Here is a 25,945-nt window from a genome sequence, read left to right as displayed (position 1 = left end):
GCCACGTCAGCAAATTTCAACTCCAGACTCGTGTCTGCTCGAGAAAAGTAAAATTCAGGAAACTGGAGTGGATTGTTTGAGACTTCATACCTGTATGTGTGTTGAAATAATTCTACCTGCAACACGTACAGGTATGAAGTCTCAAACAATCCGCTCATGATTCCTAAATTTTACTTTTCTCGAACAGTCTAGAGCCTTGAGTTGAAATTTGCTGACATGGCATTGTAAATAGTATTATGGAGGAAGCCAAATAATGCTAAATTAATCTCAATGTCAACTCTGGACCTATGCCACCGATAATGAGTAGTATTGAAAAATGTCACTGAAGCAACATATGGACAAAGCTTCTCCCCGTTTAGTTTAGAGATACAGTACGGAAACAGGCCCTTCAGCCGAGTCCGTGCCGACAAGTGATCCCCACACACGAGCACTATCCAACACAAACTAGGGACAATTTACAATGTTATCTAAGCCAATTAGCCTCCAAACCTGTAGGTCTTTGGAGTGTGGGAGGAACCCAGAGCACCCAAGAGTAAACCCATGCAGGTCACGGGTGGAAGGTACATACTATTGTTAAAGGAATTGGTGTAAGTGTGAGAAAAGACTGATTTTCTTCAACTCTGAAGCATAATCAATAACTAAATGCTAGAAATTTTCGAGGACTGGGGAAATCTGTGCATCCAAGAGCTTGATTATAATCTTATTGATAGTTAAATAAAATGATCACATTGAAGAAAATTGGACAATAAGGACTTCTCCACATTGAGAACGATATCTCCCTTGATTTACCAGCAGTGGGTTCCAAGGGTTAAATTTAGGGAGAATGTGACGATTGAGAGTGATTTGATTTAAGTTTACAGGCTGCCATGGGAAACCAAAGTTAGTCAAGAAGCTAATTCGACCGGTTGAGGAGGGTGGGGTGGATTGGTGAATCAGCCTAACCATTACCGCAAAGTATTTTGACAAAATGTGTAATAGATGATTCAAGTTTGGGCTTTTCATAAATGGCAGTAGCTATTTTTTATCAATTAATTTAAATTATGTTATTTTAGTTGAGAAAGGATGTAGCCCTAAATACAAGGCCTGAAACCAGAACTTCAAAGCCGGTACCATGCTGTCAGAAGTAAATGGGCTTGGTCAGTTTTAACTTGTGGAATGGAAATTTAATTTGTTCTGCGAGTATTGTCTTGTGGCAAATTAACATAAAGGCTTTCTGATAACATGCACTTGGATAGTCAGCTTTTAAATTCACTTCATACAATCACTGTTGTAATGCAAACAGATGAGCAACGATAAGAAGGAGTACCACCAATGTACTCTCTCTGTGGTATAAGAAAGGAAAGCTACTTTATATTAAAAAACTTTGCATTGGCACTTGGCAATAACGCGCAGAATTGGTTCTAATGTGGCATCCGACTCGGAATTGAAGGACATTCTGTCAGGAAGGAGATGAGGAGAAATGTTTTTAGTCAGAGGGTGGTGAATCTGTGGAATTCTTTGCCACAGAAGGCTGTGGAGGCCAAGTCAGTGGATATTTTTAAGGCGGAGATAGATAAATTTTTGATTAGTACGGGTGTCAGGGGTTATGGGGAGAAGGCAGAAGAATGGGGGTAAAGAGATAGATCAGCCATGATTGAATAGTGGAGTAGACTTGTTGGGCCGAATGGTCTAATTCTACTCCTATCACCTATGACTGATGTGCATGCTCAGCTGTGACACTGGCAGAGGTACCATCTTCCAAATTAGCCCAGGAATTATTTTTTTAAGATTCCCAACCGCAATGTAGAAATATTGATTTCTCTAATTTCAAGTAGCCCTCGCTCCCTCCCCCCTCCCCCTCCATAAGATTACCCCTCATCCTCCTGCACTTCAAGGAATAGAGTCCCAGCCTTCTCAACCTCTCCCTATAGCTCAGACCCTCTAGTCCTGGCAACATCCCCTCCTCCGTCCCCTTCCACTAATATTCCTTCCTCTGGCTTCACAATTGGCACACCTTATCTCTCACTTTTCATCTTTTCATCTCTGGCATTTTGTCCAGCCATCTTGTAATCAATATATCTCCTCCCCTCTATCCCTCTATCAGTTGCCATAATTTGTCCTGCCTCCACTTCTCACTTCTCTTCCAGATTTCCGTCAATACCCCTGACTGCTCAATTCCTGAAGACGCAGTCAGCTTTCGATCTGGGCCAGAATCTAAATGCAGGTTCACTCTCGAAGCCAATCTGACACTTGTCACATTGACCATTCTTTTTTCTCTCTTCCCTTTTCTCTCTTCTACCTTATGGGAGAGGAATCGGGAACTTGAAAGCTCGGGCATCGAGAATTAGGAACAGCTTCTTCCCCCACTGCTTTCAGACTCCTGAACCAGTCACTTTCATATGAAACTAACAAACCTCTGCAAATACACCGCAGAAAGCGTTCTGTTGGGTTGCATCCCAGCTTGGTTTGGGAACGGCTCTGCCCAAGATTGCAAGAATTTACAGTAAGTTGCAGATGCAGCCCAGTCCATCAGACATCTCACCATTGAATCACGCTTCACGCTACCTCGGAGAAGCAGGCAACATAACCAAAGACTAGTCCCACCCTGGTCATTCCTCCCTCTCTGAAGGATTGGAATCTTGAAAGTGTGCACCACCAGACTCAAAAACAGCTTTTCCTACTCTGGTATCAGATGTGTGGACCGTGTTTCCATGAGCTCGGGTACTGTTTGATTCACCTCGATGCCATTGTGGATATTGGACTTTGTCTAAGGAACTGCAATGCTGGAAATGTTACTCTTCCCCTTTGCTCTATCTATTGCACTTGAGTCTGATCTGATTGTATCAATGTATGGTATAGCTGAGTTCGCCCCGAAACGTCACCCATTCCTTCTCTCCAGAGATGTTGCCTGTCCCGCTGAGTGACTACAACATTTTGTGTCTATCTTTGGTTTGAACCAGTATCTGCAGTTCCCTAAACTGTATATCTGAGTTAATTGGATAGCATGCAAAACAAAGCTTTTCGCTATACTTTGGTACATGTGATAATGATAAATCTAAACCTCTTATCTCTTTCCCCCCCACCACCACCACCACCAGTGCTCTTAATCTTAACTATACCTCATTCGGGTATTCCATTATTGTGGTTGTATATTCGCCGACCAACATGCCCCATCTACACTAGTCCCATCTGCCTGTGTTTGGCCCATATCCCTTTAAACTTATCCATGTACCCATCAAAATGTTTCTTAAATATTGTGATAGTACCTGCCTCCTCTGTCAGCTTGTTCCATATACCTTACCACCCTTTGTGTAAAAGTGAAGTTGCCCCTCAGGTTGCTGGTAAATTCATCCCCCTCGCCTTAAACCTAACGTACTAACACAGTTGTACTGGGCTGAACTGTTATTTGAAGAGAAAGTTCACATCCAGCATGACTGATTCCAGTTGTGACCCACTAAGCTAAAAGGTTACTTGACTGATGTTTGTTTGACTGGAAAAGGATGACATTTCTCTCACACCCACAGCATTGAATTCAATTTTATTGTCATGCTCATTTCTTGTAATGAAGACGGGGGATTTTTGAACAATTTACTATGCACCACTGCGGTCGTTGGTCACTGACAGATTGGGAAACAAAACTATGGTCTGGTATCAGGTGTCTGAACCGACCTTCCAGTCTTGCTGGTGGACTGTTCAAGGGAGCTCTGACAAGGGAGTCTGACTTTAGTGTTTAGTTTAGTAATACAGCGCTGAAACGGGCCCTTTAGCCCACCCAGTCCGCTCCGACCAGCGATCGTGTATTCTAACAATATCCTACATTATCCCACAATTTACAATCTTAACCAAAGCCAATTAACCTGCGAACCTGGCCCTTCTATCCACAGAGTCCACACCGACCAGTGAATCCCTGTACACCTACACTATGCTACACACGCTCGGGACAATTTACTATTTTTACCAAAGCCAATTAACCTACAAACCTGTACGTATTTGAAATGTGGGAGGAAACCGAAGCACTTGGGGAATACTCACGTGGGGAATGTACAAAGTCCGTACAGGCAGCACCCGTAGTTGGGATCGAACCCGTGTCTCTGGCGCTGTGAGGCAGCAACTCCACCGCTGCGCCATACTTGAGGGGGAAAAAAATGAATATATTAAATTTGATTTGCATATCTTAGTAAAGATGATGATGCAGTTAATTTTGACGGTAAATATTAAATTTTGTTGTTAAATTTCAGGTGACGGTGACAACGTGAAATGTTTTCACTGCGATGGAGGCCTTAGAAATTGGGAACATGGTGACAAGGCCTGGGAGCAGCATGCAAAATGGTTTCCAGGGTAACTGCTCAACATTGTCAACTATTTGTATTATTTCCATGTAAATCATTCACTTAATGTCTGTTTTCGGTTTAGTTTGGGTTCATTTAATTGCATTTATCTCAGAATGCAAGCTGTTGTTCCTTTCTGGAGTAGAATTCTAATGTTCCGACAGGCCTTGTGTCTGTTGGTAAAGTTTCAATGTAGTCAGTTTTGTAGTCCACTAATTTAGTTTAGAGATACAGCATGGAAACAGGCCCTTCCACCAAACCGAGTCAGCACCGACCAGCGATCCCCGCACACTAGCACGATCCTATACACACTCGGAACAATTTACTCTTTTTACCGAAGCCATTTAACCTACAAACCTACTTTGGGGGAAACCGGAGCTCCCGGGGAAAACCCACATGGTCACGGGGGGGAAAGTACAAACTCCTCACAGACAACACCCATAGTCAGGATCGAACCCGGGTCTCTGGCGCTGTAAGGCAGCAACTCGACTGCTGTGCCACCATGTCGCCCCTTTTTCCCGTCAAACAAATGTAGGACAAAAGAAGTGAATGTCTCGAGTCCAAACTAATGTGCTCCCACAGAATGTGCAGATATTTCCTGCAACAGGTTGGTACGGTGATCACTTTATTCCAAACTGCCTAAAGAGAATAATAATGCATTTTCTCCAACTTGATTAACAACCTGGATAAAATTGGTTAAACCAGAGAAATGTTAGTGAAGCCTTTTTGTTGTTCCTCCTATTCATTTCACCTTTGCCTTCAATTGTGATCTCTCCAATTTGCCCACCACCATGTTGTTTTAAGTGTTCATTTTTATTGTTAGTGTTCCAGAGTAGGAACGTGGTGTATTTTGGCCACTGAGAAATTGCACCTTGCCGTGCACCGGTGTCGGGAATTATCGTGGAATATGTTGTGTTGCCTGTCTTTCCTGATTGAGGTCCGTGGGTCATGAAGTCAAAGACCCAGTTGTATGGGAGGGCGCTGAGACCGAGGCCCAGGAGTTTAACGCGGAGTTAGGAAAGGTGAAACAAGACTAACAGAATATGAGGTGTTACAAGGAACTGCAGAACCGAAGAAGAGTCTCGACCCGCAACATCACCTATTCCTTTTCTCCAGAGATGCTGCTTGATGTCTCAAACCAACTTCAGAACGTCCTCGAGAGGGAAGGTGAGCAGCCGGAAGTAGTTGTGCATTTGGGCACAAACGACGTCGAGAAGAGGAGGAAGGAAGTTCTGCAACGTGAGTTTAGAGAGTTGTGAAGGAGACTGAAAAGCACGACTTCTAGGGTGGTTATCTCTGGATTGCTTCCAGTACCTCGTGCTGGTGATGGCAGGAACAGGGAGATAGGGGATCTGAATGTGTGGCTAAGGGGCTGGAGCAGGGAACAAGGATTTAGATGTATAGATCACTGGGATCTCTTCTGGGGTAGGGGTGACCTGTACAAAAGGGACAGGTTACACCTTAACTGGAGGGGGACCAATGTTCTGGCAGGCAGGTTTGCTAGTGCTACACGTGTGGGTTTAAACTAAATAAGGGGGGGGGGAGGAGGGGTTGACAAATTGGGAGTATAAAGATGGAGTTATAGGGGAAGTGAGCACAGGAACAGTTACAAAAGACTCCCGAATTAATGGGAAAGAAAGTTCGAGAATGGATAAGAGAGTAAGGTCATGGCCAATAGTGACTGGTGTGAGAGGGGAGGTGAATACCGAAGTTAAAGTGTTGTATATGAATGCGCGAAGTATAAGAAATAAAGTGGACGAGCTTGAGGCTCAGTTAGAGATTGGCAACTTTGATGTTGTTGGAATTACAGAGACATGGCTGCAGGAGGACTAGGGCTGGGAACTGAATATTCAGGGGTATATGTCCTATCGAAAAGATAGACAGGTGGGCAGAGGAGGTGGGGTAGCTCTGTTGGTGAGGAATTAAATTAAGTCCCTGAAGGGCCTGTCCCACTTTCACGACCTAATTCACAACCTTTTTTACTCGTGGACATTTTTCATAAATGTTGAAAAAATGCCCGACCTACTTGATGCCACGAGTACCTACGACTAGCATCACGACCTACCTGCGACCTCGTGACGACTATGCTGCGAGTATGAGTCAAGGGCAAACTCGGCAGAGGTCGTGAATTAGATCGTGAAAGTGGGACAGGCCCTTTATGAGGGGTGACATAGAATCAGGAGATGCAGAGTCAGTATGGATAGAGCTGAGGAATTGTAAGAGTACAAAGACCCTAATAGGAGTTATCTATAGGCCCCCAAACAGTAGCCTGGATATAGGGTACGTTGAATCAAGAGTTAAAATTGGCCTGTCGCAAAGGTAATGCTACGGTGGTTATGGGAGATTTCAACATGCAGGTAGACTGGGGAAATCAGGTTGGTACTGGACCCCAAGAGGGAGTTTGTGGAGTGCCTCTGAGATGGATTCTTAGAATAGCTTTTACTGGAGCCTACCAGGGAGAAGGCAATTCAGGATTTAGTGTTGTGTAATGAACCAGATTTGATAAGGGAACTCAAGGTAAAGAAGCCATTAGGAGGTAGTGACCATAATATGATGTTTTAATCTACAATTTGAGAGGGAGAAGGGAAAAACGGAAGTGTAAGTATTATTGTTGAGCAAAGGGGACTATAGAGGCATGAGGGACGAGCTGGCCAAAGTTGACTGGAAAGAGACCCTTGCAGGGATGACAATGGAACAACAATGGCAGGTATTTCCGGGAATAATACAGAAGGTGCAGGATCAGTTCATTCCAAAGAAGAAGAAAGATTCTAAGGGGAGTAAGAGGAGACCGTGGCTAACAAGGGAAGTCAAGGACAGAATAAAAATAAAAGAGAAGTATAACATAGCAAAGATGAGTGGGAAACCAGAGGATTTAGAAACTTTTAAAGAGCAACAGAAGGTAATTAAAAAGGCAATACGGGGAGAAGAGATGAGGTATGAAAGTCAGCTAGCCAAGAGGGTAGTAAAAGCTTCTTTAGGTATGTGAAGATGAAAAAAATAGTTTAGACAAATGTGGGTCCCTTGAAGACAGAAACAGGTGAATTTATTATGGGAAACAAGGAAATGGCAGATGAGTTGAACAGGTACTTTGGATCTGTCTTTACTAAGGAAGACACAAACAATCTCCCAGATGTACTAGTTGCCAGAGGACCTCGGGTGACTGAAGGAACTGAAGGAAATTCACATTAGGCAGGAAATGGTGTAAGGTAGACTGATGAGACTGAAGGTTGATAAATCCCCAGGGCCTGATGGTGTGCATCCCATGGTACTTAAGGAGGTGGCTCCAGAAATTGTGGACGCATTGGTGATCATTTTCCAGTGTTCTATAGATTCAGGATCAGTTCCTGTGGATTGGAGGGTAGCTAATGCTCTCCCACTTTTTAACGAAGGAGGGAGAGAGAAAACAGGGAAGTATAGACCAGTTAACCTGACATCGGTGGTGGGGAAGATGCTGGTCGTATAAAAGATGAAATAGTGGCACATTTGGATAGCAGTAACAGGATTGGTCCGAGTCAGCATGGATTTACGAAGAGGAAATCATGATTTTTTTTGAGGATGTAACTAGGAAAATGGACAAGGGACAAGGGAGAGCCAGTGGGTGTAGTGTACCTGGACTTTCAGAAAGCATTTGATAAGGTCCCACATAGGAGATTAGTGGGCAAAATTAGAACACATGGTATTGGGGATAGGGTATTGACATGGATAGAAAATTGGTTGGGAGACAGGAAACAGAGTAGGGATTAACGGATCCCTTTCAGAATGGCAGGCAGTGACTAGTGGGGAGCCACAATGCTCAGTGCTGGGACCGCAGCTATTTACAATATACATTAATGATTTAGATGAAGGGATTAAAAGTAACATTAGCAAATTTGAAGATGACACAAAACTGGGTGGCAGTGTGAACTATGAGGGGGGGGGGGGTATACAGAACCAGGGTAAGAATAAGTGGTAGGCCATTTAGAACTGAGGAAAAAGTTTTCACCCAGAGAGATGTGAATCTGTGGAATTCTCTGCCTCAGAAGGCAGTGGAGGCCGATTCTCTGGATGCTTTCAAGAGAGAGTTAGACCGAGCTCTTAAAGACCGGGGATATGGGGAGAAGGCAGGAATGGGGTATTGATTGTGGATGATCACAGTGAATTGCAGTGCTGGCTCGAAGGGCAAAATTACCAACTCCTGCACCTATTGTCTATTGTCTATTGATGCTGTAAGAGGAAGGATGAGGTCCTGTTTATATCGACTGATTGAGGAGAGTCAAAAACTTAAAATTCCTATACGTGCATATTTCCGAAGAGCTTTCCTGGACCCAGCACACTGATGCAATTATAAATAAAGCACATCAACGCCTCTACTTCCTGTGAATAATTAGGAGATTCGGTATGTCAAAGAGGATTGTCTTGAACCTCTACAGGTGCACAGTATAGAGCATGTTGATTGGTTGCATTGTGGCCTGGTTTGGCATCTTGAATGTCCAGGAGTGGAAAAGACTGCAAAAAGTTGTGACTATTGCCCAGTCCATCACAGGCTCTGACCTTCCTGCCAAGGAATTTATTGAAGTCGCTGCCTCAAAGGCAGCCGGCATCATCAGAGACCCACACCATCCTGGCCACACACTCATTTCACCGTTGCCATCAGGAAGAAGGTACAGGAGCCTGAAAACTGTAACGTCCAGGTTCAGGAACAGCTTCTTCCCTACAGCCATCACGCTATTAAACACGACAATCTCAAAGAGGCTCTGAACTACAACAGACTATCATTATTATTGCACTACTGTTTGTTTTTTGAGTGCGTGTGCGTGTGTGTGTGTGTGCACGTGCACTTGTACTTGTGAGTATGTGTGTGTGTGTATATATACACATTGAACTTTTTTTCGCCCTCGTTTATCATATTGTTTACAGTAACTATGTTTTCATATTCTGTTGTGCTGCAGCAAGTAAGAATTTCATTGTTCTATCTGGGACACATGACAATAAAACGCTCTTAACTCTTAACTTAACACCAAATCTAAAACACTGGAATAGTGCAACTGAATTGCGGTTTCAACGAGGAGGACTGTTTGGGTGCCTGGATCTTGAGAAGGGAAGAGCTGCACAGTGACGCGGCGTTGGAGTTGCTGCTTTACAGCGCCAGAGACCCCGGTTCGATCCTGTCTTCGGGTGCTGTCTGTACGGAGTTTGTACGTTCTCCCTATGACCGCGTGGGGTTTCTCCGCGTGCTTTGATTTCCTCCCACACTCCAAACACGTATGTTTGTATGTAAATTGACTTCTGTAAATTGTAAATTGTCCCCAGGATGGTACTAGTGTATAGAGTTATCGCTGGTTGGTGCGGATTTGGTGGGCTGAAGGGCCTGTTTTCATGCTGTATATCTGAGGCAGAGATAGACACATTCTTGATTTATAACTGACAGGGATTATGGGGTTGAGAGGGAAAGATAGATCAGCCATGATTCAATAGCAGAGTGGACTTGATGGGCAGAATGGCCTAATGCTGCTCCAATCACTTATGCACTGATGAACTAAAGTAAACCAAAGCATATTGAGAATAACAAATGACTAAAAGCTTGGAGAACAGCCTTTTAAACACAGTGGCTTCAAGACCAAATCAGGGATGGAGTTGTTCATGGTGAATCACTTACTATCTGACGCGGAGCCTCAAAGCTTGCTGGCCAGAAGAATGAAAAAAAAATCCAGTTTTGGATGACTGTACAATAGAAGCTCACCATCCATTATTGAGCACTTAGCTTCACTGCAATCAGCAGCCACTCCTTCCCCTTCTCCACTGGTGCAAGACGCCTTGCAGCAATCTGCAGAGGCTTCAACACCAGGCTGAACCTGTGACGCATCCTCCGAATCGCCTCTGGGCTAAGAGGTTTCATTGAATGCTGCCTCATAAATTTCCCCTTGAGTTTTCCCCTTAATATTTTAATTTCTTTGTTACTTTGGCTCTGGAACTTTGCTCATCAGCACTGGAAAATTACCAAGAAAGACTCGTGGTTCATGAAAGTGGCTTATCAAGTTCAAATAAGCGTTTGGAGACCAGGTTAAAAGGTGAAAGGTTATTAGTATCATAATCTCTGCAACAACACTGGATGTGAGACAGTACTTGATGTTACACGCATAAACTTCCTTGGATAGTAACTTTTCCTCCTCTTCGTATACTGGGTGCCTCAAAATGGTTCACATTTTTTGTAATCAGTTAGCCAGACCTGTTTGCAGTTAGAGCATGTCGTCCCGCCAAGCTGTAAAAAGATGGCTATTTTAAAAACTAAAGGGAAATATTTGGTGCTCATAGAAAATCCCTTCTAGCTTGGAGTGCATGGTTTTTTGCAAAGAAATTCCAAGAACATGTTTGTCTTTCTTCCAAATAGGTGTGATTTCCTGCTTCAACAGAAGGGCCAAGACTTTATTAATGATGTTCACTTGAAGAAAATCAATGAGCATTCCACGGTAAGTTGCATCCTTAGACTTTTGTTCCAGATTTGTTCAACGATTCTAATCAATTCGATGATATGTTATGGCCACGTGTTCCTCGGTACAGTGAAATAGTTTGTTTTACATCCAGTGAAATGCTTTGTCTTGCATGCATCCTAGTAAAATCATACTGCCGACCTCACCTCAGCAGTGCACAAGAGTCGCCCCCCCCCCCCCCCCCCCTTATCCTTACATTCTCATCTTTGTGTGAGATGGGAGGGGATTGGATGCGAGTGGTTAGAGTGAATTGCAGGTTTTTGATCATCTGTTCCACATTTAATGAACTAACATAACCTTTATCCTGGAATAAAGATTTTTCTCTGCACTTTAGTAATAATAATAATAATGGATGTGATTTATATAGCGCCTTTCTAATACTCAAGGCGCTTTACATCGCATTATTCATTCACTCCTCAGTCACACTCGGTGGTGGTAAGCTACTTCTGTAGCCACAGCTGCCCTGGGGCAGACTGACGGAAGCGTGGCTGCCAATCTGCGCCTACGGCCCCTCCGACCACCACCGATCACTCACACACATTCACACACAGGCAAAGGTGGGTGAAGTGTCTTGCCCAAGGACACAACGACAGTATGCACTCCAAGCGGGATTCGAACCGGCTACCTTCCGGTTGCCAGCCGAACACTTAGCCCATTGTGCCATCTGTCGTCTGCAGCAGCAAGTTTAAGCCATATTTTTCCGTGTAGTTCAGAGATACAACGTGGAAATGGGCTCTGTGGCCCTCCGAGTACATGCTGACCATGGCTCACCTATTCACACTTGTTCTATGTTATCCCACTTTCTCATCCACTCCCTGCACCTCAGGGGCTGCAGACGCGGTAAAGACATTGGTTTCGCTTTGTGGGCTTATGAGCCTGTAAGTCTTTGTCTCCTCAACACTGGCTGACGCTTCTAAGGCCTCCTGGGTCAAGACGAGATGGATAGACCAATGGAAGTCAGCGGAACCATCTAGGCTACACCAGTACATCAATGACCCCATGGACGTTCCTGGCCAGGACCTGCCCCGAAAGCAGTGGACAACCCTCAACCGCTTGAGGACAGGCATCGGACGCTATGGAGCAGCGATGAAGAGATGGACAGCGCCTCCTGCGAGTGTGGGGACCCAACACAGACAGTGGAGCACATGGTCACTAGTTGCCCCAAACACTGACCACCGAATGGTGAACGAGGTCTAATAGACATAGGACAGAAGAAGAAGAATGCCATTTCTGAAGTTAATGTGATCTTGCTGAAGAATAAATGAAACCAGTGGAAAGCAAAACAGCTGCTATTCCTAAGATAGACAAAAAAAGGTGGAGTAACTCAGCGGGACAGGCAGCATCTCTGGAGAGAAGGAATGGATGACATTTTGGGCTGAGACCCTTCTTCAGCTTTTCCTTTCAGCTTCAAATCACACAGTGATGCCTGGATCACAATGATTACGCTAGATACAGAACTTTGTAATCTCTTTGAGGCAAGAGCTCTCCAGAGCTCTCCATGTTCGATCAGTCAACACCAATTCTTTTGATGGACAAAACGGTGCAAATATTATCTAAAAGAGCAATGTTCTTTTATTCATAATGTTTGCCTAAACCAGTGGTTCCCAACCTTTTTTTGGCCATGCCCCACCTAATTACCTCTAAAATCCTGATATCCCCCCCCCCCCCCCCCCCCCCCCCCCCCCCCATGCGGTGATATATAATTCTTATCATTTAAAAAGTGAACTCCGTTTCAGCTGAAGAAGCTTAAAACGCCAATACCTTGGTTTAAACAAGCTTCAAAAGAACATGGCATCCATGAAAAAGAAAAATGAAATAAACAAAAGACAGTTAAAGTTCTGAGCAAGAAATTACTAAAAAATTGTTAAAAAAAAGAAAAATCAAATTGTCCCCCTTAAAAATCAAATTGCCCCCCTGTGGGGCGTATGCCCCACGTTGGGAACCACTGGCCTAAACTCACAACAAATGTGGCTGTATTTGAGTTGGTAGCTACTGCAGCAGGGAGTAATGTATTCCAGAAAATTGAAAACCTTAGAGGGGAACTAACATCTATGGTATTCCAACACTTGCAGGGTTTAAAATGGGCTCCCAGATATCTTCAACTTGTTCAAATAATTAATAATGACACCTTCACCCTTCATACTTTGTTTGCATTCTTATCGGGTCACCGAGGTTTATGTTGCTTTGAGTAAAATCGACCAGGACTATTGACTTTGAACATAGAGTCATCGAGTGATGAAAACAGGCCTTTCGACCCAACTTGCCCACACCTGCCAACATGTCCCAGCTACACTCGTCCCACCTGCCCGTGTTTGGTCCATATCCCTCCAAACCTGTCCTATCCAGCAGATACAATTCTTCAGTTAAGCAGTTAGTGAAAACTTCAGGATCTTTCCCAAGAACACCGCATCATCCCCCATCTTGAGATCCAAGAGTCTTCAGGTCATAGGCGACTGGAGCAGAATTAGGCCATTCTTCACATCAAGTCTACTTTGCCATTCAATCATGGCTGATTAATCTTCCCTTCTTTACCTCATTCCCCTGCCTTCTCCCCATGACACCCACACTAATCGAGAATCTAACTATGCCTTAAAAAACATCAATTGGCCTCCACAACCTTCTGTGGCAAAGAATTCCACAGATTCACCACCCTCTGACTGAAGAAATTCCTCTTAATTTCCTTCCTAAAGGAAGGTCCTTTAATTCTGAGGCTATGACCTCTGGTCCCGGACTCTCCCACTAGTGGAAACATCCTCTCCACATCCACTCTATCCAGGCCTTTCAAGCGGCAATAAAATAAAATAAACTAATCATTCTTCAATCGTGCGTGTGCAACATCTTGTTCTCATTCTTATTCAGTCTTGTTCTTTGCAGCCGATGCATGTAATCAGCTGGTTGTACATTTATCTAAATCAAATTACTTATTTTCCATTGTGTGATTGATTCCTTGGTCACATGTGAAACCTCTCCACATCTGCCTGCACAAAGGTCAACTTCAAATCTAATTAACGTTCTCATTGTCCACATGATTAATTTAGACAGTGTTGAAAGTTTAGTGTTAAATTCTTTGGAGAATACCACAAGTAATCTCATCTACGAGTTGAATTGTTTAACTGTTGGGTTCATTTCCAGAGCCAGAAACAAATGTTATTCTTAATCCATGGTTTCAAATATTCAACAATAGTCAACTGAGGTAATTTTAGTTTAGTTTCGAGGTAAAGCACGGAAACAGGCCCTTCGGCCCACCGGGTCTGTGCCGACCAGCGATCCCCGCATAGCAACACTATCCTATATCCACTAAGGACAATTAATAATTTTTTTACCAAGCCAATTAACCTACAAACCTGTACGTCTTTGGAACGTGGATGGAAACCGAAGATCTCGGAGAAAACCCATGCAGGTCACAGGGAGAATGTGCAAACTCCGTACAGACAGCACCCGTGGTCGGGATCGAACCCGGGTCTCCGGTGCTGCATTTGCTGTAAGGCAGCAACTCTACCGCTGCACCACCATGCCGCCCTAATTGAATCAAAAATATCCGTGCAGGTCGATACTTTCAACTTTATTCTCTCCCTTGCATCCTTGACAGTACAGATTTATTCTGAAAACTATTGGATATATAATGCAGAGCATGATCTTTGAGAAGCAGAGTTATAACATTTTAAATGGTCGCTTCCTTCTCCAAACAACCATAAATATCTTTAAAAACTTAACTTAGTAAAAAGGATCTGTGTCAAACGATTAAAAATATGGTCACCAGTTTTAATAGTCGTGAATTTTTTTATTTTGTTGCCTTTAGCTAGTACTTGAACAATGTCATGCATTTTTTAATCAATATGATGGTGTTATCTTTCAAAATAATCTACATAGAGTAATATATTTTGTTCATCCCTGTTTTTTCCCCCTGGAATGGTTTAACTTTGGTCACTTATATCAGACCAGTAATGTTAATGCCTCACTGAAGCAGTATGCAGTTTGTAATTTTTCAAAGAAAGATGCAAAATGCTGGAGTAACTCGGCAGGGCAGGCAACATCTCTGGGGAGAAGGAATGGGTGTTGTTTCGGGTCGAGGCCCTTCTTCAGATTGATATTTTCAAGATATTCTTCAACCATCAGTGGGGATATAACTGAGTTGCATATCTAGCAGAAATGATGACAAATCAATATCACAAAATATGCCTTTTAATATACTGGCTAATGCTAGCTCGACCTAACTCAGTTACCAATTACCTCATGTCTTCATGTAATTAACCTTCAGTTTGACTCCTCATTTAAGCTTTGAGGAATTATGTTGGCAAGAGACCTGTCTGTAAAGGGTTTTTGTTGCTGTGAGGAGCATTATGCTTGTTGTTACTCTGCTTGTTCTGATGTTTGAGTGTGTGTGAAGTTCAAACTTAGTTTGCTACTGACCATAACTTAAATGTAACTGTTTTTGTTTCAGAATCGAGCTCTGCCACAAGATGGGCTTTCTCCTCATTCTGAATCCGGTTGGTATTTTTGTTTAGTTTGGTTTAGGTTAGAGATACAGCGCGGAAACAGGCCCTTCGGCCCACTGAGTCCGTGCCGACCAGCGATCACTGCACTAACACGATGCAACACATACTTGGGAAAATTTACGTTTATACCGGGCCAATTAACCTACAAACCCGTACCTCTTTGGAGTGTGGGAGGAATCCAGAGATCCCAGAGAAAACCCACACGGGTCACGGGGAGAACGTACAGACAAGGACGCGTAGTCGCGATCGAACTACGGAGTCAAGGGACATGGGGGAAAAAGCAGGAACGGGGTACTGATTTTGGATGATCAGCCATGATCATATTAAATGGCGGTGCTGGCTCGAGGGGCTGAATGGCCTACTCCTGCACCTATTGTCTATGTTTCTATGAACCCAGGTCTCTAGCGATGTAAGGCAGCAAATCTATCACTGCGCTACAGTGCCGCCCTAATGCGTAGCATATGTTGAGATGCAATATTATAACATTGACATCGGCAATATGTTGAACCATTAATTTTTGGTATGATTATCCGCTAGAATATTAATGAAATAAAGATTCCTTTGCATCCCTCAGCATGCACTATTTAGCCCATTCAATATTCTTTATTCTTGGAGCAATAGATCAATGTAATAGATCTTTGTCCTCTTTGCATTAGCTTTTTCAGAAAGCTCATTGATGCAGAGTCCCGCCGTTTTGGGTGCTCTTGAGATGGGATTTGACAAGATGCTGATAATGCAACTGGTGAAAAAGAAAATTGAAGTGGCGCGTGATACGTACAAGTCTGTGGATTCCCTGGTTGGAGATCTTCTGGCTCCCGAGGTAAAACCACAAGATCAGGAACACTATGGGCAGAAAGAAGGTAATACACCACTTGGTCATCCCACATCAAACCTCCTCGAGTAGAATTAATCAAGGGACAGCACTTTAAACCAAAATGAAATGGCCCATTTCTACATACGTTAGTCCAAGCATTGTTTAGGTACCCCAAGCTTTCTTGATCGCATTTAATTTGCTCATTCCTTTCTCCTCCATCACACGCTCCGTTCTCCCAGTGCTGGACCTTTAGCAGAGGGACTAGGAATGATCTGGTGCATTGGGAAATGTCATCCTGCTTTGGAACATCTCCAAATTCAACTGCAAATTGATGAGATCTTTCAGCTTCAAATGAAACCTATTTTACCTTTGACTTGAGCAATCTCAATATCCAGAGTAAATCTGTAATCTTAATACAAAACTTCCACGCATGCGATACTGATGTCATGCATGTGTTCAAATCTAGCACGTCCTGAGGGAAGGTGGCATTATTCCAAGTACCAGAGTTTTTTTTTTAAATCTCTTCCTAGAATTTTAATGAAGAACGTGACTTCAATGGCACTGCACCAACTATAAGGTCAAGAGTGCAGGCTTCTGAGCCCTGGCATCCATTCCTCTTCATGTGATTTACATGTGGTTTATTCACGGATTTGGCCTGTGGATTTTATGGCACGTGAGGATTAGGTGCGCTCTTTTATTGTGTTATCTTGGACTTGGCAAAATTGTTGCAAAATTTCATTAAGTCAACGGTGGCACGGTGCAGCAATAGAGTTGCTGCTTCACCGCGCCAGAGACCCGGGTTCGATCCTGACTACGGGCGCTGTCTGTATGGAGGTTGTACCTTCTCCCCATGACATGCGTAGGTTGATCTCCGGTTTCCTCCCACACTCCAAAGACGTACAGGTTTGAGGGTTAATTGGCTCGGTATGAATCTAAATTGTCCTCAGTACATGTAGGTTTGTGTTAGTGTGTGGGGATCGCTGGTCGGCGCGTTTATTGTCACGTGTGACTGAGTGTCACGTGTAACTCACGGCCTGTTCCCGTGCTCCAAAACTTGACTAAAACCAAATCCATAACTGGACTCTGCTTTCAGTTTGAAACACGGATATTATTTACCTGTTGTCGTGTAGTATCTAACTGAGCAAAGATGTATGCATAACAACAGAGGAGCTGTTGTGAAATTTGATTAATGCTTTGAATAAGCAGCATTCCCCAGCAGCTGACCCTTCTTTTGCACAATTAAATAATTTGTAGCTTATTTTTTCAATTAAGTGCAAGAACTTCACACTTGCTGATAAAAATATGCATTTTTAACATTGAAATGTGTTCCTATAAATGTCCTGGTCTGATATTATTCATTGTATTAAATACTAATACATGCTTGGTGCATGTCTTTCTATATTAGAATTAAATTTGATTCCCCTTTTTGAATTAGGAGGTACTTGGCATTCTGATTGAAAATGCCTTGATTAGTTAAAATGGGTTTATTTGCTTCATGGCACGGTTAGTGCTCAGGCCATTTAACCTATTGATGAACAATTTAGTTCAATGACTATTGACCTCAATTGTAGAACAATCCAATCATCCCATTCTCTGATTCTTTTCACATTGCTCTCAAGTACTTCAGTCCCGTTACGAGGAAAATCTCTCGTGTTATAGAAAAGATGTTGTCAAGCCGGAAAGGGTACAGAAAAGATTTACGAGGATGTAGCCAGGACTTGGGGGTCTGAGGTGAAGGGAGAGGTTGAGTAGGCTGGGACTCTATTCCTTGGAACGCAGGAGGATGAGGTGATCTTCTAGAGGTGTATACAATCAGGAGAGTCATAGAGTGATACATAGTGGAAACAGGCCCATTCGGCCCAACTCGCCCACACCGGCCAACAATGTCCCAGCTACACTAGTCCCACCTGCCTGCGCTTGGTCCATATCCCTCCCAACCTGTCCTATCCATGTACATGTCTTCACTGTTTCTTAAAGGAGGGGATAGTCCCAGCCTCAACTACCTCCTCCGGCAGCTTGTTCCATACACCCAGCACCCACTGTGTGAAAAGGTTACCCTTCCGATTCCTATTCAATCTTTTCTCCTTCACCTTGAACATATGTTCTCTGGGCAAGAGACTGCGCATCTATCCGATCAATTCCTCTTGTGATTTTGTTCACCTCTATAAGATCACCTCTCATCCTCCTGTGCCCCATGGACTAGAGACCCAGCCTACTCAACCTCTCCCTATAACTCACACCCTCTAGTCCTGGCAACATTCTCATAAATCTTCTCTGAAACCTTTCAAGCTTGACAATGTCTTTCCTCTAACATGGTGCCCAGAACAGAACACAATATTCTAAATGATGAATATGAATGAATGAATGAATGAATGAATACGTTTATTGTCATTGCACAATACTGTGCAACGAAATTCCATTACATCTCCTCCGGTTAAAAAAAATACAAACACGACAACCATTAACACATATGTACACTTATTAGTAAATAATAAATAGGTATTTTATAAGAATTTAAAAGAATTTAAAAGAATTTGGCGGCATTTCTTGGAATTACATTTTGCTTCCCCAGCATTCTCTGTTGGAATTTAGCTCTTTTATCGCACATGGGTTGAAACTATTTTTTAGTCTACCGGTGCGAGCCTTCAGAGTCCTGAATCGCCTCCCAGAGGGTAGCAGAGTAAAAAGGTGGTTGGCAGGGTGGGATGTGTCCTGCTTGATATTTGTGGCCCGGCGCAAGCATCGGGCCCTATATATGTCATCCAAGGAGGGCAGTTGGGCGTTTGTAATGTTCTGCGCAGTTTTTATAATTCCCTGCAACGCCCTCCTCTCAGCCACAGTACAGCTGGCAAACCACACCAGGATTCCATAGGAGAGGATACTCTCCACGGCGCATCGGTAGAAGGACAACAGCAGCGGCTGTGAGACGTTTGCTCTCCGCAGAGACCTCAGGAAATACAGCCGCTGATGTGACTTCTTCACGAGAGTGACGGTGTTCATTTGCCATTTGAGGTCCTGGGAGATGTTTATTCCCAGGAACTTAAAGCCAGTGACTCTGTCCACCATGTCTCCTTTGATGTATAAGGGAGCAGGTTCCTCTCTCCTCTTCCTTCTGAAGTCAACGACCAGCTCTTTTGTCTTTGATGGGTTGAGTACCAGGTTGTTTTTGGTACACCAGCCGGTCAGTTTTTGGACTTCATCCCTGTAGGCAGACTCGTCGTTGTTGTTTATCAGTCCCACCACAGTCGTGTCGTCCGCAAACTTGATGATCCTGTTTGTACTGTGTGTTGGTATACAGTCATAAGTGTATATTGTATACAAGATGGGACTCAGCACACAACCTTGTGGTGCTCCTGTGCTGAACGTCAGGACTGGGGAGTAATTAGACCCCATCCTGACAGTCTGTGGGCGATCTGTTAAAAAGTCCTTAATCCATCCGCATGTGTTTGCATTAACACCCAGATCAGACAGTTTGTCCACCATTCTGCTGGGGATGATCTATTAAATGCAGAACTAAAATCTACAAATAACATCCTCCCATATGAGCCAGGACGCTCCAGATGTGTCAGTGCAGAATGTAGAGCTGTGTTGATGGCATCCTCCGTTGACCTATTAGCTCTATATGCAAACTGATGCTGATCCAGGGTGGATGGGAGTGAGGACTTAATGTGGGCCAGGGCCAGCCATTCAAAACACTTCATCACCGTTGAAGTGAGAGCAACAGGTCTATAGTCATTCAAGCTGGTAATGGCTGTTTTTTTGGGTACAGGCACGATGGTAGCAGTCTTAAAGCATTTAGGGACAGTGCACGTTGACAGAGAGAGGTTGAAGATGTCGCTGAAAACCTCCGCTAACTGGTCTGCACAGTCCCGCAATACTCTCCCTGGGATGCCATCTGGGCCAGCAGCCTTCCTGGGGTTGACCCTGAGGAGTGTTCTTCTGACGTCCTCCGTACTCACAGTAGATCGTGTAGATGCGCAGAGTCTCTTGGCCAGAGTAAGTGAATCGAAGACCAGAGGACATAGTTTTAAGTTGAAGGAGAATAGATTTAATTGGAATCTGAGTGATAACCTTTTCACACTAAGGGTTGGGGGTGTATGGAACAAGCTGCCAGAGGAGGTAGTTGAGGCAGGGACTATCCCAATGTTTTTTGAGAAGCAGTTAGATGGGTTCATGGATCGGACAGGTTTGGAGGGATATGGGCCAAATGCAGGCAGGTGGGACTGGTGTAGCTGGGACATGTTGGTCAGTGTGGCCATGTTGGGGTGAAGGGCCTGTTTCCACGTTGTATCAGTCTACGACTCTCTGACTGTTTCCACCAGCCTGACAGACATGCACCTATCCGTTTGGAGAATTTCCCAATCTCCCGTGGATCTGTTCTCCTCACTTCATGTCCGTCCATCTTGCCCAGGAAGTACTCGCTGAAGGTGACAGCTTCCTCTGACTCTCACTAAACACAATGACCTTGGACACATCGATCAAATCTCTCCTTGACCTGTTCCTTGACTAAAAGAGAACAATTTGACTTCTATTTTAGTCCTGCAACTGATGAGCCTCATCTATGAAATCATGAGACAGACATGAAATGCTGGAGTAACTCAGCAGGACCAGCAGCATCTCTTGAGAGAAGGAATGGGTGACGTTTTGGGTTGAGACCCTGCTTCAGACTGAGAGTCAGGGGATGTTTTCGAAGACATCTGTGTCTCCTCTTTCAGACCATGAACATAGTTTCTCTAAATTCATTTGATAAGAATCCAATAATCCAGTGTCCTTCAAAGTATCAATGTGTCCTTCATATCCTATGCCATTTTGTTTACTTCTCAGTGCCTGTTCTATTGTTCACCTCTTCACTTGGCTCATGATGTTAGTTCTTGTTCGCAGTGGAATTATTCACCTGGCATGTGTAGGGTTGGTTTCTTTGTATTTGATTTCCTGTGATGCAAGATCAATGGAGGCAGGATGTGGTCGTTCAGGCCATCTAGGCCAATTTGCCACTCACCTGGCCTGGGCACCACAGTTTTGTGGGGATTTCCAGAGAGGGGATTTCATCACGCAACAATACGCAGATCCCTAAATGCCTTAAAATGTTCAAGACACAGGTCCACCACTGACATCCGGCCTGCTTGTTTCCTGACCCTTTCTGGATTATCCGTTCTGCCGGACCATCAGAGGTCACTGCCTAAAGGATCTACCTCAGGTGCCAATGTGCCGCGATATCAGCCCCCAATGTTAGCTACGGGAACGGATCTGCCGGCTCCAGAGGCCTGGTCACGGGGACCAATTCGACTAGCTGGTTGGCCACGGAAGTCCCGATGAGGTCAAGATTGGATGTGTCACCTGGCCTGGGTGCCACATTTTCGGGGGGATTTCCAGGGGGATTCCATCTGTGCTCTCATAATTTTGTCCGGATTAAAGGTGCTGGATCATCAGATGCTGGAAAATCGGTAGCAGACCTGTATCATAAAATGGCTGGGACAATCTATCAGTCATACTACCGTGGCTTTTCAGTTTGTTTTATTAACAGTTAAGGCCACGACTTTTTGTATTTAACTCCTTTATTGATTTTTTGACATGAAATTATTCATGATTCAATCTGTGTTGCCTTAATGCCCCTTAATTATCAATTTGCCCACAGCATCCCAAACAGCTTGCTCACCTATTGTTTCCTTAATCCAAGCAATCAAAGTATTTCTTGTTCATTGAGACCATCTCTTCCCCCCCCCCCCCCCCCCCCCCACCCCCACCCCATCAATGTAATGGCCCAACCTGCATAGATGGATGCTTCTCAAGACGACCCTACTCTGCTTCTTACATGCACCTCTAATTCCTGCATTGGTACTTGTTACGCATGATCGTTGGGCCTGGTCATGGTTCTGTAGGCCATTAATATTGTCAGCGTTTCTCTTATCCTCTTTCCAAGTGATGCCTTGCTTGTTGAGTATTTCCAGCATTTTCATTTAAATTCAGATTTCCAGCCAGTGCAGTTTATCAACTTTTTTTTCTCCCCGTTCTTGCCCTTGCTATTTTTTTAGCGCCATCCAAATGGATTCTATTAAATTATTTGAGCTCAGCTTTGTTTCTCCGAATCACTTGTCTCCCTTTATTTTTAAATATTGGAACTACTCCGCATCCTTTTTCAGTTTTCCTTTTCTCTTTTCACAGTCATCCCGGAGATCTAACCTCCCCCTCTCATTCCATCTCTGAGCTCCTCTTCTTCACGTGCTTCTCTTAACACTTTCCTTCCCCTCCCCAATGTTCAAGTTCAAGTGAGTTTATTGTCATGTGTCCCTGATAGGACAAAGAAATTCTTGCTTTGCTTCAGCACACAGAACATAGTAGGCATTTACTACAAAACAGATCAGTGTATCCATATACCATAATATAAATATATACACACATGAATAAATAAACTGATAAAGTGCAACTAACAGATAATTGGTTTGAGTGACGACCATGTCACGACCTCTGTCATTTCCCTGTGAATCTGCTCTATAATCTTCACTCTTTGGTAACTCATTTCAAATTGAAGTGCAACTCTGATTTTCACATTGTAGAGGAGAACGCTCTTCCATCCAGGATTACCAAGAACACAGTTCTGCCTTGTATTGCCATTTGCTATCACTTTATTGCAAAGCTTTTCACTGTACCTCGGTACCCATGACAATAAACTAAACTAATCCCATGTGATTTATGCTTACAAGTTATGCATACATTTATTGCCAACCTTCCCCACCACTCTTTTGATGTTCACACATCTTCATTCTCACACTGATCTGTTCTGTATTCTTGCCTACTATATTCTGTTCAGCACAACAGAATAAGAATTTCATTGTCCTATCTGGGACACATGACAATAAACTCTCATGAATCTTGAATCTTCTGTCATGATGTTAGTCCTTATTCTATTCCCACTCGCAAATGATTTACTTTTTATTCTTGAATTATTTTTATATTATTATTAATAACAATAATAAACTTTATTTCAGACGTAAGTTCCAGACAAGGGGCAATATTACATAAAAATACATTGCATATAAAAACATCATAAAATACATATAAAATCTTAGTATATCACTTACAAAGCATCATAAGTTATATACTAAAAAAAACACAATACATGAATTAAAATCCAGAATAAAAAAGAATGATCAATGCCCTACAACGAGACAGCGATACCAGTGTCTCCACAACTGGGATTCGTATTGCTAAATGTACTTTTTTTCACCACTACATTCTATTACCCTGCAGTCAGCCAACTTAAAGTGCGCCTCAACCATCGTCACTTCCCCACAAGTTCTCAGTCCCAAAACATGTCCATCTTAAACTCATCCCCACTCTAAATTCCATGCATCCAAGATGGCGCCCACGCCAGGCAAATGTGTGTGTGTGTGTGTGTGTGCTGGTCACAGTGGTGAATCTGTAATCACGCATTATAATTGTTCCACTCTTTTTAATCTCTACTCCAACAGCAGCATGTATCTGTATACTGTGGATGGCTCGATTGTAATCGTGTATTGTCTTTCCACTGGCTGGCTAGCACGCAACACAAGCTCTTCACTGTACCTCGGTACATGTGACAATAAACTACTCAAACTCACAAGGATGAAAAGACCAACTTCCTCCATCCTGACACATCTCTTGTCCCACGTTTAATCTGCCTTGCCTTCCTATTTCCATTTTCATTTTGCTTGTCATGCTGGCACTAATTTAGAGATCACTGCATCAAGGATTTTTTTTTAATGAATTTACCCACTCTCTTCTCCACTTGAAACCCATATGTTAACACGACTTTGTCTAAAATACAAGCAGTAAATGCTGGAAACATTCAGCAGGTCAGGCCACATCCATGGGAAGTGAAACGGTTAACATTTCAAACCAAAGATGCTCTATCAGAAGTAGCAAGAGTATCTTCAGGATATGTGTCTTCAGTTTTTGATGTTTTTTTTCTGTCTGTTTTCATAGCGACAAATGTTGAAGAACAACTGAAAAAACTGAAGGAAGAGAAGGCCTGTAAAATTTGCTGGGATCGAGATGTTTGCATTGTCTTTCTGCCTTGTGGCCATATCGCCACGTGCAAAGAATGTTCCTCTGTAAAGACTTGTCCAATTTGTTGTTCCAAAATTCTGGAGCGAGTTAGAATATACATGGCTTAATAAATACAGGAGCAACTTGAATAAGCAAGTTCTGAAAACATTTAGATTTAAAAGAAAATGACTTTGACATTCCCTGTTTAACATATTTTATGCAGTGATGGATTCAAATCATTATATTATAGATTTAATGGTATTCAAATTAATTGTAACAATAATACTTGGCTATCTAAGCAATATGTACAATTTAAAGTAAAATTTGACTTTGGTTTGAAAAGACCATTGATCAGATGCTTTGATATTTTAATGAAACATGTGTTAGAGGATTTTTGCAGTGGTGTCCTTTAAGAAGTGGAATATTTTGAAAGGACTTCTGAGATCTTGGAAGTTTGGAATATTCAACGCATGTAATTTTAATATAATGGAAATTGACATTTGGACACTCGGGGTGAAGAACTGCATTGAACTAAAGAGTTACTTTATAGAACCTCACAAAATATTCAGTTCTGGTCATGTTACCTGTAGTCATGCAGCAACTCTGCTTGTAACAAAGAGGTGGTGGTGGAATTGCCATGTGGTGACTTTGTGATGTTCGATCCACTGTGCATATTCTGATCTATATTTCAAAATGCTTTCATTTAGTTAAAGAAGATGCTATTAAAACAAACTGAGGGTGAAAAAAACAGGAATTCTCAGCTCCGTCCCCGGTTAATAACAATATAGTGAAATCTTTGTTCAGGATTAGCGCTGAGAATGAACTGTTGTTTAGTAAAGCAGAGCTCAAAGTACTTTAAGTATAAAGGTAGACAAAGGTAGGCAGATTTTCCATCATCTACAGTTCCTTCTTAAACATTAAGTATAAAGGGGTTGAATTTAAATGCAACAATGGAGAAACAGCAGACGGGCCAACTGTGGTAACAATGGCCGGTGTTACGAGAGTTGTATCTGATGTTCAATCTTGGATTGTACAACAGCAACTGTTCTGAGCAAATCATTACAGCTGTCATCTGTCCAAGGCCATTAGGGATGGTAACACTCTGGCAAACCTGACAACGTACAGGAAGGAACTGCTGGTTTAAACTGAAGATAGACACAAAAAGCTGGAGAAACTCAGTGGGTCAGGCAGCATCTCTGGAGAAAAGAAAGAGGTGATATTTTGGGTCGAGACTCTTCCTCAGATTCCTTCTGAGTCTGTAGATGGGTCTTGACCTGAAACGTCACCTATTACTCCAGCTTTTTGTGTCGATCATCAGAATGACATTGCTGCTTTGCCAAAGTGGGCCAAAGCTTTGAGGATATGTCATGAAATACTTTTTTAAATGCTAAAGACTTTATTCAGTTACCATTTGCAAAATGGGATGTCGAAGTTGAAAGTCCCTTTTTAAAGTGGATGGGGAAGGAGTGAATGTAGAAATCAATGCTGATTAACTTTTGACCGGGATCAGTCTGCAGATGAAATAGATTCTGGATCATGTACAAACTGGGTTTGATCAGTTTTTCAGTAAAGCACTTGTGATGGACCAAATGAGTAAAATATATTAATTACATATTTTTTAAGAATTGTGTTAACCTGTACTTTTTTTGGGAGTTGTTCTGATTTGACACTTCTTGGTAAATATTTTTAAATTATAATTGAAAATTTTATAATAAAAGTTGATGATTGAATTATGGTGATATGAATGTCTGTGATCTTTTTTGCCAAATCAATTGGAGTGGAACCAAAAAATTATTTGGTGTATAATGCTCAGCCACCTGTTGTGGAACTGTCGGT

The 25,945-nt window shown here is 42.9% G+C and overlaps 1 protein-coding gene across 5 annotated transcripts in view; it reads left to right on the top strand.

Annotated features, from left to right (window-relative positions):
* The window catches only part of LOC116979190 (X-linked inhibitor of apoptosis), a 39,952-nt gene extending 14,618 nt beyond the window's left edge, over positions 1 to 25,334 (top strand). For 2 of the 5 annotated variants that reach the window (XM_033030742.1, XM_033030741.1), the window contains exons 3-7: positions 4,218 to 4,317; positions 10,675 to 10,753; positions 15,216 to 15,261; positions 15,927 to 16,130; positions 24,047 to 25,334. In XM_033030742.1, the coding sequence (XP_032886633.1) occupies positions 4,218 to 4,317; positions 10,675 to 10,753; positions 15,216 to 15,261; positions 15,927 to 16,130; positions 24,047 to 24,237 (620 nt within the window). In that variant the 3' untranslated portion in view covers positions 24,238 to 25,334. The remainder of the gene's footprint in view (positions 1 to 4,217; positions 4,318 to 10,674; positions 10,754 to 15,215; positions 15,262 to 15,926; positions 16,131 to 24,046) is intronic. The other 3 variants (XR_004413642.1, XM_033030744.1, XM_033030743.1) reach the window with 3 other exon arrangements.
* The last annotated feature ends 611 nt before the right edge of the window (positions 25,335 to 25,945 follow it).

The sequence above is a fragment of the Amblyraja radiata genome, chromosome 12 (assembly GCF_010909765.2).
Source record: "Amblyraja radiata isolate CabotCenter1 chromosome 12, sAmbRad1.1.pri, whole genome shotgun sequence".
Classification (NCBI taxonomy): Eukaryota; Metazoa; Chordata; class Chondrichthyes; order Rajiformes; family Rajidae; genus Amblyraja; species Amblyraja radiata.
Note: the sequence above shows the minus strand (reverse complement) of the source record. Positions and strands in the feature narration are given on the sequence as shown.